General features: G+C 48.6%; 1 protein-coding gene across 12 annotated transcripts in view; it reads left to right on the plus strand.

Moving 5' to 3' along the window:
* DLG1 (discs large MAGUK scaffold protein 1) overlaps positions 1 to 14,218 on the plus strand; it is a 274,255-nt gene that overhangs the window by 158,332 nt on the left and 101,705 nt on the right. For all 12 annotated transcript variants that reach the window (XM_084847875.1, XM_084847877.1, XM_084847865.1 and 9 more), the window contains 2 exons: positions 3,163 to 3,307; positions 7,914 to 8,040. In XM_084847875.1, the coding sequence (XP_084704001.1) occupies positions 3,163 to 3,307; positions 7,914 to 8,040 (272 nt within the window). The remainder of the gene's footprint in view (positions 1 to 3,162; positions 3,308 to 7,913; positions 8,041 to 14,218) is intronic.

Genomic DNA, 14,218 nt, shown 5'->3' on the forward strand with positions numbered 1-14,218 from the left:
CTTAGCCTTTGAATAGTCCATGGTCAAGAAGCCAAGAGGATCAGTCCGAAGCCAAGGAAAATAAAGCCAGATATAGGGACGCGCTGAAGAAGAGTCGGAGCCGTTGTGGCCTTGAGAATAACTGGAGCTGGGTCCAGGAGCTGGCAGGAACATTTTCTGCTGTGGATGAGCATCAGCAATTGCTTCCAGCACCTGAACTGGGTTTGAGGCTTGTCTTTTATGCAGAAGCTGATTGGCAAGTGAGGCCAGCTGGCTTGAGCTGCAGGTGACTTCCGCCTGCCCGTGTGCTGGGCCTTCCCCAAGCACTCTTGGGCTGAGGCGTTCTGTGTTCTCCTCCACCCCAGACAGGGGCACAAGGCAGCCCGCGTGAGATTGCACTGCAGTCACCTAGCTTGGATGTCGCTAGGACAAGGATCACTGAGGCCAGGCCCATCATTTCCAGGAGGGTTGCAGCTGGCGGGCCCCACCACCTGGGCTTCCCCAGTTAGCACTAGGTCCAGGAGAGCTTCCAGAGTGTGCACTTAGCTCTTTGGGGAGCGCAGCCTCATTTAAACCAGCTGTAAATCCCCATCCAGACAGGCTGGCTTCCCTGCCACCCCCATCTTGTCTGGATTAAGTTTCAGCTTCTTCCCCTCGTCCATCCCTAAACCAGCCCCAGACATTCCAGGCAGTCAGACGTTCCCAAGCCTCCTTGGAAACAAGCCTGTGGAAAGTGAGAGGAGGAGCTGAGTGTCATCGTGCCGATTCCAGGTGACTTTCCCCAGCAGTTCCATGTAGATGTTGAAAAGCACAGGGGACAAGATGGGACTGTGTAGCCCACCCTAGGCCAGTGGAAAGTAGTGGCAGAGAAGTCCCCTAGCACCACCTTCCAAGACAGTTCACCCACAAAGGGCTGCAACCACTCTAACACAGGGATTCCTAAACCCAGCCCGGATATGTGATCGAGAAGGATACCATGGTCGATGGTATCGGAAGCCACTTAGAGCTTCAGAAGAACAAATAGGGTTGCCCTCCCCCAATCTATTCCCCGGTGTAAATCACCCATGAGGACAACCAAGCCTATTTCCATACCATAAGCAGGCCTGAAACTGTGGACTTAAAAGGATCTGAATAATCCATTTCATCCAAAACTGCCTGGAGTTGAGAAGGCACCACTGTTTTCCAACACCTTGCCCAAGAATGGCAAATTTGATACTGGGCGGTAATTATGTGAAACTATATGATCTACACTTGGGTTCTTCAATAAAGGCCTCACCACTTCTTCCGTTAGATCAGTACGGACCGCATCACCCCTCAGAGACGTATGGACCACCTCTGAGGTCCATATAGCTAACCCAGGCATAGCAGACTTAACAAGCCAGGATGGGGAAGGGTCCAGAGAACACGGGGTAGCTCTCAAGCCTCCATTGAGTTTGCACCAGTTCAAAAGTATCCATAATAACGTAACTGGATAGTTCACTAGTGCCACCATCTCTAACTCTGTCGTAACCATGGCATCCAGGTCAACACAGATATGAGCGTTTTTATCTGCAAAACGTCTTGCAAATTGGTCATAACCTTTGAGGTTCCAGTTATTGTATCCCGAAGTCTAATAACCAAAAAGAGCTTTAACCACTTGAAAAGCTCCACTGGAAGACATTGAGCAGATGCAGTGATGGTGGTGAAGAAAGATTTCTTTGCTGCCATCGCTACCACAGAATAAGATTGAACATTGATTCTTACCTGTGTTGGGTTGTATTTGTTCTGAGACATTCACCGTTTGCGCTCTAGCTGTTGGCTCTGAGGTGTGATCACTCTCAGCTTCTCAGAATATGAAGGCACTGACACGGCTCTATGGCTGGGTTGAGGACATTTGGGAGCAATCATATCAGTAGCCCAAGTCAGTAGCCCTTCATTCTAGGCAGAGATCAGGGCCTTGGCAGGCACATCAGCTAAACCTGCAGGAAAATCCCTCAGAAAACCTTCTGGATGCATCGGCCCCTGGGGCAGATGAGCACATGGCCTGCCTCCTGTGCAGACCTTACAAGCAGCCTGAGGGTCAGACCTCGACATCAGAGTTGATCCTGGCTCCCCCACCCACAGATTATCTTCCCATAGTTCAGAACTGAAAACCAGATCCAAAGTGTGTCCCACCAGATATTATCTGAGACAGGCCCATAGTTGACATGGTGTCCGTGGAATCCTGAGCTTCCCATGACAAAGTCGCCTCATTCTGAATATTAAAGTCTCCCAAGACGATCAGTCTTGGGGTCTTCTGTACCACGCTTGAGACCTTCTCAGGCAGGGAGAGTGTTAGCCAGCAGAGTCCCAGTCCTTTTTTGGGTTCCCAACACCAGGTCCAAACACTCAAAGGTGTCTGACTGCTGGACAGGGTATCTGCGTGGGAGATGGAATCCCTATAGATCAAGATACTACCCGTTTCCCACCCCCTTCTAACTGAACCTGGTGCTGGACAAGAAACCCTGGTAGACACACTTAAATGAGGTTAACCCCTCCATCCTACTAGGGCTCAGTGACACAAGCCAGGTTGGTCTGCTTTTCATGAATCAAATCCGAAATGATACATCCTTTCCATTAGCTTACCTGGCATTGGTCAACAGAACCTGCAGAATAAAGCGGGGGGACTGCAGGCAAGCCAACACAGTTACCAAGGTTGTGGAAGGTTCCCGGAAGGGAAAATAGTACACGCATGACTCAGAGTGCAATCCTAAGTAGATAGGTGGCTGCCTCCTTTTAATCTTGGTGCTTTTAGGCTTTGGAGGTTTAATTTTTCTTTGTACATGTTATTGTTATCTTATAGTTTCCCCCTTTGGGAGCTTTTTTTCATGCTGAAAAGTGACCGAGAAAAGGAAGTGGGAAAAAGAGCAGCACTGTGGGGAAGGCCACCCCCACCCCTCTCTGGTCTTACTGAAAGCCGCCTGGAGGCTAAATAGAATAGGTGGGATACAAGCTTTTGAATCCAGGCTGTTGTGTGAGCCTCTGGAAAGCCGCCTCCAGTCAGAGCAAGCGCCAGCAGCTTCCTGGGCAAAAGGCCAAATCCTGAGCAAGGGGGCCCTGATCTACGAGTAGACCAGTGGGCGTGCGCCAGCGCCTTTCAGGGAAGTGCCATTTTCTTTTAGGGATCAGTTCATTTCGTCTTCTCCCTCCCCTCTGTCTCCCCAGGTGAACAGTGTTTGCTTAGAAGAAGTTACACATGAAGAAGCAGTGACTGCCTTAAAAAACACCTCTGATTTTGTTTATCTGAAAGTCGCAAAACCCACCAGCATGTTTATGAATGATAGCTATGCCCCTCCAGACATCACCAACTGTAAGTTTAATTTGTGCTTACTGTTTTGCTTATAGAACACTTCCTGAGAAAGAATCCCCCCCATTATTGGTTTGTTTAAAATCCACTACTTCTATTGGCTTTGTATGCGAACCAATAACAGAATTCTTGTTTCTTACCTTCCCACTTTTATCAGGGAGAATACTTTACAGCGGGAAACTAGGATTAAAATGTAATAATAGATGAAGAAGAAAGAGAATTGCAAATGGGCTGTTAAACCAAAGAACAGCAGGCTGGTGCCGGAGTGTTTGTAGCGGCAGCGGCAGTAAACTCAAGGGAGATTGTCCAGTGCAGAAGGTGGGAGGCAGGCCGGATGGGAGAGGGGCTGTTTGTAGAGGCCCCCCGCTCCTGACCCAGAATAGCGGGTCCCCAGAACAACCCCTCCCCCCTCTGCACGACAGTTGCACGGTACCTTTCTCTGTGGGTGGGCACAGTTGGGCAATTGTGTGCACCAAACTGGCCAGAAGCACCGCTCGTCCCGTGCCTGATCTGCCTCTTCGCCCCTGAGAACACCCCAGGGATCGAGGCTGTCCCTCGGTGGCATTCGGCCTCCTTGCTCATTCCCCCATCACCAGACTCCTTGCGCCTCCCGTCCAGACAGGCATGCCAGATGCCAGAGGGCCCCTGCTTGCCTGGCATCCAGTTCCACGGCGGCCCTGAGGCGGGCTCGGCTGCCCTTGCCCAGAAAGCGGCACAGCACTGGGGATGCTCCCCTGGCCCGTCGGAGGCCTGCGCCGGCATGGCGCCATCATCAGTCCTCACAGTTGTGGCGGCAGAGTGGCTGGGCAGCTTCCAGAAGTGTCGTGGCTTTCCGCAGAACGCCCCAGTGGCTCTGCTCTCAAGATGGGAATCCCCCTCTTCTGTGGCGGGCGGGAACCACGACTGCATCAACTGGATGCAGCGCAAGCAGCTTGAGTTCCGAGCGGTCACCCCTGGTGTTCCTTATTGTTTACAGAGGGAGACTTGATGTATGGTGCATTTGCGGCTGGGTGTGGCACTTGGAAGGCGGTGGTGATGTCTCCACGTCTTGGAAGGCGCTGGTTATGTCTCTACGTCCGCTTTTTGGAGCCGCTTCAGGTGCATCTGGCAAAAGGGTCTCCAGCCTCTGAAAGCTTCTGCCGGATTATGTACTTGTGTGTCTTTAATGCACCACAGCAATCTTTGCTGGGTTTGCTACGACATACTAATAAATGGGCGGCTCCTCTGAACTGGGTTCCAGAGTGACAGACGTGTTAGTCTGTTTTGCGGCAGAAACAACAAGGTCTCATTCAGCACTTTAAAAACTGACCCGTTTAGTGCGGCACACGGTTTTGTGGACTCTGGTTCCTCTTATTCAGCGGACTGTAGTCCACAGAGGTCAATGGCTGCATAAGTGCATTAGACTTTAAAGTACTACAGAATTCCTTCCCCCTCCCCACTGGTATCTGGAAACAATTTGGTTTTACAAGAATATTCGATTTTCTTAGGAATAACAAAGTGATTCGGTATAATTAAATTTGAAATCAAATGGGAGGACATGGACTTTGGTTTTATCAGGACTTCCAAATAAGACACCTCCTTTTAAGTCCTGTAAGGCTGTTTGGCATAAAGAGAACTTCAACTCCGTCAGTCCTGTCTGGATAGCCACCAACCTCCGAAATTGGGCTGCACTATGCAGGGCAGCTGGGGAGCGTGGAGGGGATCCTTTCCTCTATGTTCTGGCCACCCTGCATTTTTGCCTAGATGGGCAGTTTCCAGGTGGAGGAGTGAAGGGGCCTGGAGACCTGATAGGAAGCTGGGTAAAGCAGCTTCTGTGGTCTCCTTCCCTCCCTGTCCCCAGGACCACCCCTTCTCCCCGTCTCTGTGCTCTGTCTCTGAGCACAGGACGAGGCTGGACAGCCATGTGTCAGGGATGCTCTGACCTGGATTCCCGTACTGAGCAGGGGGTTGGACTCGATGGCCTTGTAGGCCCCTTCCAACCCTACTATTCTGTGATTCTGTGAGACATCACCGGTGCGGAGGGGGAAGGGGCAGGGAGCACGGACTCTGGCTCCGTCCTCCGTCCCAGTGTTAGTTCTGTGTAGAGTAGACCTATTGAAGTGAATGGGACAAGATAGCTGTGACTAACTTAACTCTCATTCTTTTCAGTGGGTCTACTCTGTGTAGGACTAACATTGGATAGTACCCATTATTATTGTTATTATTACCCTGCTCTTTAGCCAAAAAGGCTTCCAGATACCATCAGTAAGACAGCCCCTGTCCTCAAGCCTATAGTCTAAAATAGTGGTCTCTAAAGCGGGGTGCGTGCACCCAAAGGGTGTGCAAGACGATCCGTTGGGGTGCACAAGCTGCCTGATCATCGAGCCGCCTCCTGCTGCCTCGACAAGCTGCCCAGGTGTGCAGTGGCGGTGGCGGCGGCAGGATGGGAAGGGAGCCGGGCGGGAAGCTCCAGGGCCTTTCTCTCTCGGCTCCAGTCCTGCCCTGCCTCTGCCACAGCCTCTGCGAGGAACTGCGCCAGTCTCTTCCAGGCACGGCGGAGGAAGGCGCAATTACCTGCTCAGCCGTGGCACCAGAGCAGCTGCCGTCCTGCCAAAGGAAAGCAAATCCGTTCCAAATGTGCTGACCTTTTCTGTGATGACAAGCGGCAGTGAGTAGTATGCCACCTAGCAGGTATCTTTGAAGAAATAAATAACAACCTTTCCCTTCAAGGTAAAGGTGATGCTTTAACAATGAGTGAGAAGGTAACTGCTTTTTTAAAGCAACTTGTTTTTATGGAGAGAGCATTTTGAGAATGGATGTTTGGAAATGTTTCCACTGGTATGTGATTTTGTTGCTGAAACGATGCAAGTGTGCCACCTATAAAAACTCATATTTGCACACTTTAAAAATGTGGAAACGAAATTTTCTAACCTGTTTAAAAATCTTCCAAATGAAAAGTTTCAGTGGGTTTTGAACCCATTTGTTAAAAATATAAAAATGCAACACCTTCTGATTAGTTTTCAAGAACAACTGATTGATATCAGGGAAGATGGAAGGTTACTAGCTAAATTTCAACAGAAATCTTTGCATAATTGGTGGATTGGATTGAAAAATGAATATCATGATTTAGTAAGCACAGCCAACGATGCACTTTTTCCATTTGGATCTGCGTATCTTTGTGAGGTGTCTTTTCAGCTATGAGAGCCATTAAAACCAAGTATCGAAATAAACTGAATTTAGAACCAGACCTTCGAATTGCTGTATCACAAAGTGTTAAACCGAGATTTTCAAAAATAATGAAGCGTATTCAATCACATTGCTCTCACTAAAAAAAATTGTTAATAATATTTTTTAATGAGAGGAAAATAGTTTTTATACCATTCATAAATGAAATAAATTATTTTAAAAATATTGTTTATTTCATCTTTAACTCATCTTTTTTAAGTTTTTATTTTTGGGTATGTTTTATAATGTACATAATATATTAGTACAGTAGTACATGTATATAATTTATAAATAAATATACATACATTAGGGGTGCGTGCTCAAATTTTTTTTTACTGATGGGGTGCACAGTCAAAAAGGTTTGGAGACCACTGGTCTAAAAGATGTGACTCACAAGGAAATAAGGATGGGGAGGGAAGGTGAGAAAAAGCAAGCTCAACACCCTTTCCTAGAGTCAGAATTTATGACAGCTTAAAAGTCATTTCTACTTCAGTTGTGCTTTCTGTAAAGTATACTTAAAATAAAGATCAAGGTAGCCAGTTCAAATTATTTGGGAGATCTGTGGAGGTCCTTTGCCTCTTAATCCATCAGTCTTTTTTGTTCTGTTATGTAAAAGATGATGTGGACAGTAACTATCAAGAATTAGCAACTTCACTGTAGTAGCAAGACCGAAGCTCACACACAGATGGAAGTCTCCAGATGGTGCAGTAATTGAAGACCCATTAAAAAGGATTTGGCCAACACTGTAGATGGTAAAATTCACTCACTGGATTAGTTTCAGGGAGGGAATAGAAAAGAGGAACGAGTTAATGATTTCTGTGGACAGTTGGAATTGTTTTCCACTATTGGAATGCATATTTTAACCAGAATGTTCCCTTGAATTTGCTTTTGTTCTGAAACTGCAGCATTCCGAACATGTGACCTACTATTTTGAAATATGTGATAAATACCATTATTTTAAAAGTTAATGGGTTTTTTTAAATGTTAAACTATCATTTGTGTAACACAGCAGGCGCTTAACCAGAGCACCTATGCTCCTAGGGCAGGACCACTGGAGGGCCGCATGTGCAGCCAAAATGGCCCCTGAACGGCTGGGAGAAAGAGAAGATTGCAGCGGGGGGGTGGGGGGAGTTGGCTTTCTCTCCGGCTGTGTTGTGGGTAGGGACTGACGGCCGTACATCTCTTTCTGACCAGGGCATTAGTGAACACCTTGAAAGGGTTTGATTACTGGGGGTGGGGTGGGGAGCAGGGCTCTGTAAAGCGGCAAGCAGAGAGTTGTGTTTCAGCATAAACAGTCGGCACAATTTTTCTGACATGCCAGTAAACCCTGAGTGTCGTCATCTGTCTCAGATCCTGCATCAGGTCTTTGCACAGAGTTCACCATATGCATCTGTCTTCTTCCCAGCTTATTCTCAGCCTGTTGACAACCACATCAGCCAGTCTGCCTACCTGGGACAGTCCCTGCCACCGGCATCGCCTGGGAGGTATTCCCCCGTTCCCAAGGGGATGCTTGGAGATGATGAGATCACCAGGTAGGCATCTGTTGTGTCTCTGCAGAGAGTTCCACAGTGCTTCACTGGACGGGCCAGATGGCAATGATGCCAGGGGGCAGGATTAGGTCTAAAGGGCTTCAGTTCCGTGGTGGGGGATTTCGGTTGAACATTATTCCGTGGGCTCAAGTTAGAGGAAGCCAGATTCTGGCTGAATATCAGGAGAAAACTCATGACTGTTAGAGCAATGCAACAATGGAACCAATTCCCTAGGGAGGTGGTGGGCTCTCCCACACTGGAGGCGTTCAAGACGAGGCTGGACAGCCATCTGTTGGGGATGCTCTGACTTGGACTCCTGCATTGAGCAGGGGTTGGTCTTTATGTTCTTGTAGGCCCCTTCCACCCCTATGATTCTATGAACAACAAAGGTACAAGGATAAAACACTAAGTTAAAACACTTAAAACGTTTTTTAAAGCGACAAATTCCAGTAAGGTGGGAATACGGTAATAAACCATAGCTGGTTATGCAAGGAAGCCCTCTCGAAATAGCAGTGTCTTCAGGAGACGCCGGAAGGAACACAACATTGGCACTGGCCTGAGTGCTAAAGGCAGTGAGTTCCACAGGAAGGGGGCCACCATACTGAAGGCTCTTTTCCTGGACTCGAACCAAGCCATGGGGAGCACCCACATTGCATCTTGTGGAAGTGATTTCCATAGTTTAACTATGTGCTGTGTTAAGAAGTACTTCCATTTATCTGTCCTGAATCTCCCAACAATCAGCTTCATGGGATGACCTCTTTGGATTCTAGTATTATGAGAGAGGGAGAAAATATCTCCCTATCCACATTCTCCATACCAGGCATAATTCTCTACTCCTCTATCGTGTCTCCCCTCACGTGCTTTTTCTCTAAGTTAAGCAGCCCCAGCTGTTGTAACCTTACTTCATAGGGGAGTTGCTCCAGCCCCTTGATGGTTTCAGTTGCCCTCTGCACTTTTTTCCAGCTCTAAAATACCCTTTTTTTTAGGTGTGGTGACCAGACCTTAGGGAAACTTCCTAGTGCTCCGAGCAGGCTGAAAGTGGCTCCCCTTGCCTCGGCTACTGGCATGCTCTTCCTCACTGTCAGGTCCCACCCATCTTGCCTTTTCTCTAAGCTCCACAGTTCCAGACATTTGCATTGAAACCAGTAGGACATTATTGTGGCTGCTTCTTCCTTGCTTGCATGTGTTGGCTCTTGCAGGGGGGTTGGGCATGTTCACTGCATTTGACTGGCCTCGCTTGGGAGCAAGGATGTTATACCACAGTGGCGCAGTCGTTGAAGTGGGGTGGGGACTGCATCTATAACTGGCCATTTCTGGAAAAGGCAGACCTTTCACCTTATATCTCTGGGGGGGCGGCAGGGGGCAGGGTTGCATGTAGCTGGCCATTGTCTAAGCCCCTGATTAGGCAAGATGAGCTTTTATTGGAATCATAGAATCATAGAATAGTAGGGTTGGAAGGGGCCTACAAGGCCATCGAGTCCAACCCCCTGCTCAGTGCAGGAATCGAAGCCAGAGCATCCCTGACAGATGGCAGTCCAGCCTCGTCTTGAAGGCCTCCAGTGTGGGAGAGCCCACCACCTCCCCAGGGAATGGGTGCCATTGTCGTATTGCTCCAACAGTCAGGAAGTTTCTCCTGATGTTCAGCCTGAATCTGGCCCCCTGTGACTTAAGTCCATGATTCTGTGTTCTGCACTCTGGGATGATCAAGAAGAGATCCTGGCCTTTCTGTCTGTGACAACCTTTCAAGTACTTGAAGAGCGCTATCCTGTCTCCCCTCAGTCTTCTCTTCTCAAGGCTAAACATGCCCAGTCCTTTCCGTCTCTCTTCATAGGGCTTTGTTTCCAGTCCCCTGATCATCTTTGTTGCCCTCCTCTGAACCCTCTCCAGTTTGTCTGCACCCTTCTTAAAGTGTGGTGCCCAGAACTGGACACAGTAGTCCAGATGAGGCCTAACCAGTGCTGAGCAGAGGGGAACTAGTACTTCCCGGGATTTGGAAGCTATGCTTCTATTAATGCAGCCCAAAATAGCATTTGCTTTTTTGCAGCCACATCACCTTGTTGGCTCCTATTCAGCTTGTGATTGACACGGAATAATGGGCTCAAGTTACAGGAAGCCAGATTCCGGCTGAACATCAGGAAAAACTTCCTGACTGTAAGAGCAATACGACAATGGAACCAATTACCTGGGGAGGTGGTGGGCTCTCCCACACTGGAGGCCTTCAAGACGAGGTTGGACAGCCATTTGTCAGGGATGCTCTGACTTGGTTTCCTGCATTGAGCAGGGGGTTGGACTCGATGGCCTTGTAGGCCCCTTCCAACCCTACTATTCTATGATTCTATGACAACAATTCCAAGATCCTTCTCGCTTGTAGTGCTGTTGAGCCACGTATCCCCCATCTTGTAACTGCGCATTTGGTTTCTTTTTCCTAGGTGCAGAACTTGGCATTTATCCCTATTAAATGTCATTCTGTTGTTTTCTGCCCAGCGCTCCAGTCTATCCAGATCACTTTGAATTTTGTTTCTGTCTTCTAAAGTATTAGCTATCCCGCCCAATTTTGTGTCATCTGCAAGTTTGATCAGCAGTCCCTGCACCTCCTCCTCCAAGTCATTAATAAAAATGTTGAAGAGCGCTGGGCCCAGGACTGAGCCCTGCGGTACCCCACTCGTTACCTCTCTCCAGTTTGAGAAGGTCCCATTGATAAGCACTCTTTGATTCCGATTCTGTAGCCAACTGTGGATCCACTGGATTGTTGTTTCATGTAGCCCACTTTGAGCTAGTTTGCTCATCAGGAGATCATGGGGCGCTTTGTTGAAAGCTTTGCTGAAGTCGAGGTATATGATGTCTGCAGCATTCCCACAGTCCCCAAGGGAGGTGACTTGATCAAAAAATGAGATCAGATTCGTCTGGCAGGGTTTGTTCTTGACAAATCCATGTTGGCTTCGAGTCATCACTGCATTGTTTTCAAGGTGCTTCCAGATGGATTGCTTATAGAATCATAGAATAGTAGGGTTGGAAGGGGCCTACAAGGCCATCGAGACCAACCCCCTGCTCAATGCAGGAATCCAAGTCAGAGCATCCCTGACAAATGGCTGTTCAGCCTCGTCTTGAACGCCTCCAGTGTGCGAGAGCCCACCACCTCCCTGGGGAATTGGTTCCATTGTCGTATTGCTCTTACAGTCAGGAAGTTTTTCCTGATGTTCAGCTGGAATCTGGCTTCCTGTCACTTGAGCCCATTATTCCGTGTCCTGCACTCCGGGATGATCAAGAAAAGATCCTGACCTTCTTCTCTGTGACAACCTTTCAAGTACTTGAAGAGTGCTATCATATCTCCCCTCAGTCTTCTCTTCCCAAGGCAAAACATGCCCAGTTCTTTCAGTCTCTCTTCATAGGGCTTTGTTTCCAGTCCCCTGATCATCTTTGTTGCCCTCCTCTGAACCCTCTCCAGTTTGTCTGCATCCTTCTTAAAGTGTGGTGCCCAGAACTTTATGCTTTATCATCTGCTCCAGACTTTTCCCAGGGATTGATGTCAGACTGACTGGTCTGTAGTTCCCAGGTTCCTTCTTTTTACCCTTTTTGAAGATAGGGACAACATTCGCCCTCCTCCAGTCATCTTGCACTTCCTCCGTCCTCCATGACTGCTCAAAGAGAATAGATAGCAGTTCTGAGAGTTCTTCTGCCAGTTCCTTTATTACTCTAGGAGGTGGGGGGATAGAGAGAATTGCCTCTGGCTGGCCACTCCTGGGAACCTGCTGCACAATTTATTTATTTTATTTATGTACAGTATTTGTATACAGCTCCACAACCAAGGACCTTGGAGCAGTGAACAGCAGGCAGGGTAAAGAATAAAAACACAATGTTAATTTTTTTAATTATTTAAAGAAACATGTTTCTGATAAACACAAATTTAATAAACCATGGCCGGTCACTCGAGGAAGGCTTCCTGAAATAATGTGTTCAGGACGCGCCAAAAGCAACACCATGTTGGCACCTGCCTGACCTCTGAAGGCAGGGAGTTCCAAAGAAAGGGGCCACCACGCTGAAGGCTCTTCTCCTGGTGGACTCCAGTCAGGCCATGGGTCCATGTGGAACCACCAGGGACAAGCCCTGTGATGACCTCAGTGACCAGGCCAGTTGGTAAGGAAGACGGCACTCTCTCAGGTATCCTGGTCCCAAGTACTAAAATGTTAAACCTGGCCCGGTAGCGAACAGGCAGCCAGTGCAGTTCCGTCAGCAAGGGAGTTGCAAGCTGAAAAGGGGCTGCTCCCAACAACACTCGAGCTGCTGCAGTCTGCACTAGCTCCAGCTTCCACAGCAGCCTCAAGGGCAGCCCCACATAGAGCACATTGCAGTAATCCAGTCTTGAGGTTACTAACGCCTGTAGCACCATGGCCAAGCTATCCCTGTCCAGAAGAGGCCATAGTTGGCGAACCAGGAGAAGCTGGTAAAAGACACTCCGAGCTGCGGCGGCCGCTTGGGCCTCCAGTGACAGTGATGGACCTAGGAGTACCCCCAAACTACCGACCTGATCTTTCAGAGGGAGTGCAACCCCGTCCAGAACAGGCAATGAACCTATCTCCCGGACTCGGGAACCACTCACCCACAGGGCTTCCCTCTTGCCAGGATGCAGTTTCAGTTTATTGGCCCTCATCCATCCCATTACTGAGTTCAGGCACCGGTCCAGGACTTGCACAGCATCTCCCGATTCAGATGTCATGGGGAGATGGAGCTGCATGTCATCAGCATATTGATGGCACTTGGCTCCAAATCCCCTGATGACCGCTCCCAGGGGCTGCATATAGATGTTAAATAACATTGGGGACAAGATGGTACCCTGCAGAACCCCATAGTTCAGTTGCCAAGGGGCCGAGGAATAGTCACCCAATGTTACTATCTGAAATAGGCCCTATTTCAGCATATGTATCACAGTGCCTCCAATACCCATCCCATGCAGTCGATCCAGGAGGGTACCACGGTCAATGATACCAAAGTTGATGAGAGGTCGAGCGGAATTAACAGGGTTGTACTCCCCCTGTCCCTCTCTCGATAAAGGCCATCCATTAGGATGAGCGGGGCTGAGTCAGTCCTGTAACCAGATCGAAACCCAGACTGGAATGGGTCTAGGTATTCAGTATCCTCCAAGAGCGCCTGCAGTTGCTGCACCACAGTCTTCTCAAGTACCTTCCCCAAGAAGGGGATATTTGCGATCGGGTGGTAGTTGTCTAACTGTTGGGTCCAGAGTGGGCTTCTTCAGGAGGGCCACACTGCTGCCTCCTCAAGGACAGCAGGGACCACCCCTTCCCACAGGGAAGCATTGATCATTCCCAGAACCCACCCGGTCATACCCCCTCAGCTAGCTTTTATTAGCCAGAGGGGGTCGAGAGGGCATGTGGTCGGTCGCATTGCTGCATGCACCTTGTCCACATCATCAGGCCGCAGTAACTGGAACAGATCCCACAAAATCGGGCAGATGGTGGCATCAGACCCCTCGACTGGAACTGCCAGCTCAAGTTGGCTGCGAAGACAAGCAGTTTTGTCTTCGAAGTGTGGTGCAAAAAAGCCACAGCAGGCACTCAACAGGGCCAGGGCCCCATTTGCTGGGGGGGTGTTGACAGCCCCCGGACCACCCGGAAGAGCTCCTCTGGACAGCTACTTGAGGACACAATGCAGGCAGCAAAGTAAGCCTTCCTTGCTGCCCGCACTGCCACACAGTGGGCATGATTCTGTGCTCCGGAGCGCGCTTGGTCATCTTTGATTTCAGGCGCATGCCATTTGCACTCTAGCCAAAGTCCAGCCTGTTTCATTCTGCCCACCTGCAAGGTTGTTCATAGCTTATTTGGTTTTGCCCTTTGTGTCCTCTTACTGTTAAATTCCTGACCAAAAAAACTGTGTTCGAAATCCTGTCTGCAGAATGAAAGCTAAATGCTTAAAGCTGTGTTCTCTCCATTTTGGCATTTTATTTTTACAGATATATTTTTTACATTTCTTCTTTCTCATTACGTATTACAATAAAAAATGACCTTTTTCGGCTGAAATAAATCTTCATTCATACGCACCTTTTATCATGACATTATCGACCAAAATTGGGTTGGCTAAAGTGTTTTTCATTGGGTTGCAGACCTGTTTGTTGTTGCTGTGAAGTGTTTGGTTTGTAAAGGGAAGATTAATGGCTGCGTTCTTTCCA

Source organism: Heloderma suspectum, chromosome 3 (assembly GCF_057233095.1).
Source record: "Heloderma suspectum isolate Gila_16-S chromosome 3, 16-S_ref, whole genome shotgun sequence".
NCBI classification, from domain to species: domain Eukaryota; kingdom Metazoa; phylum Chordata; class Lepidosauria; order Squamata; family Helodermatidae; genus Heloderma; species Heloderma suspectum.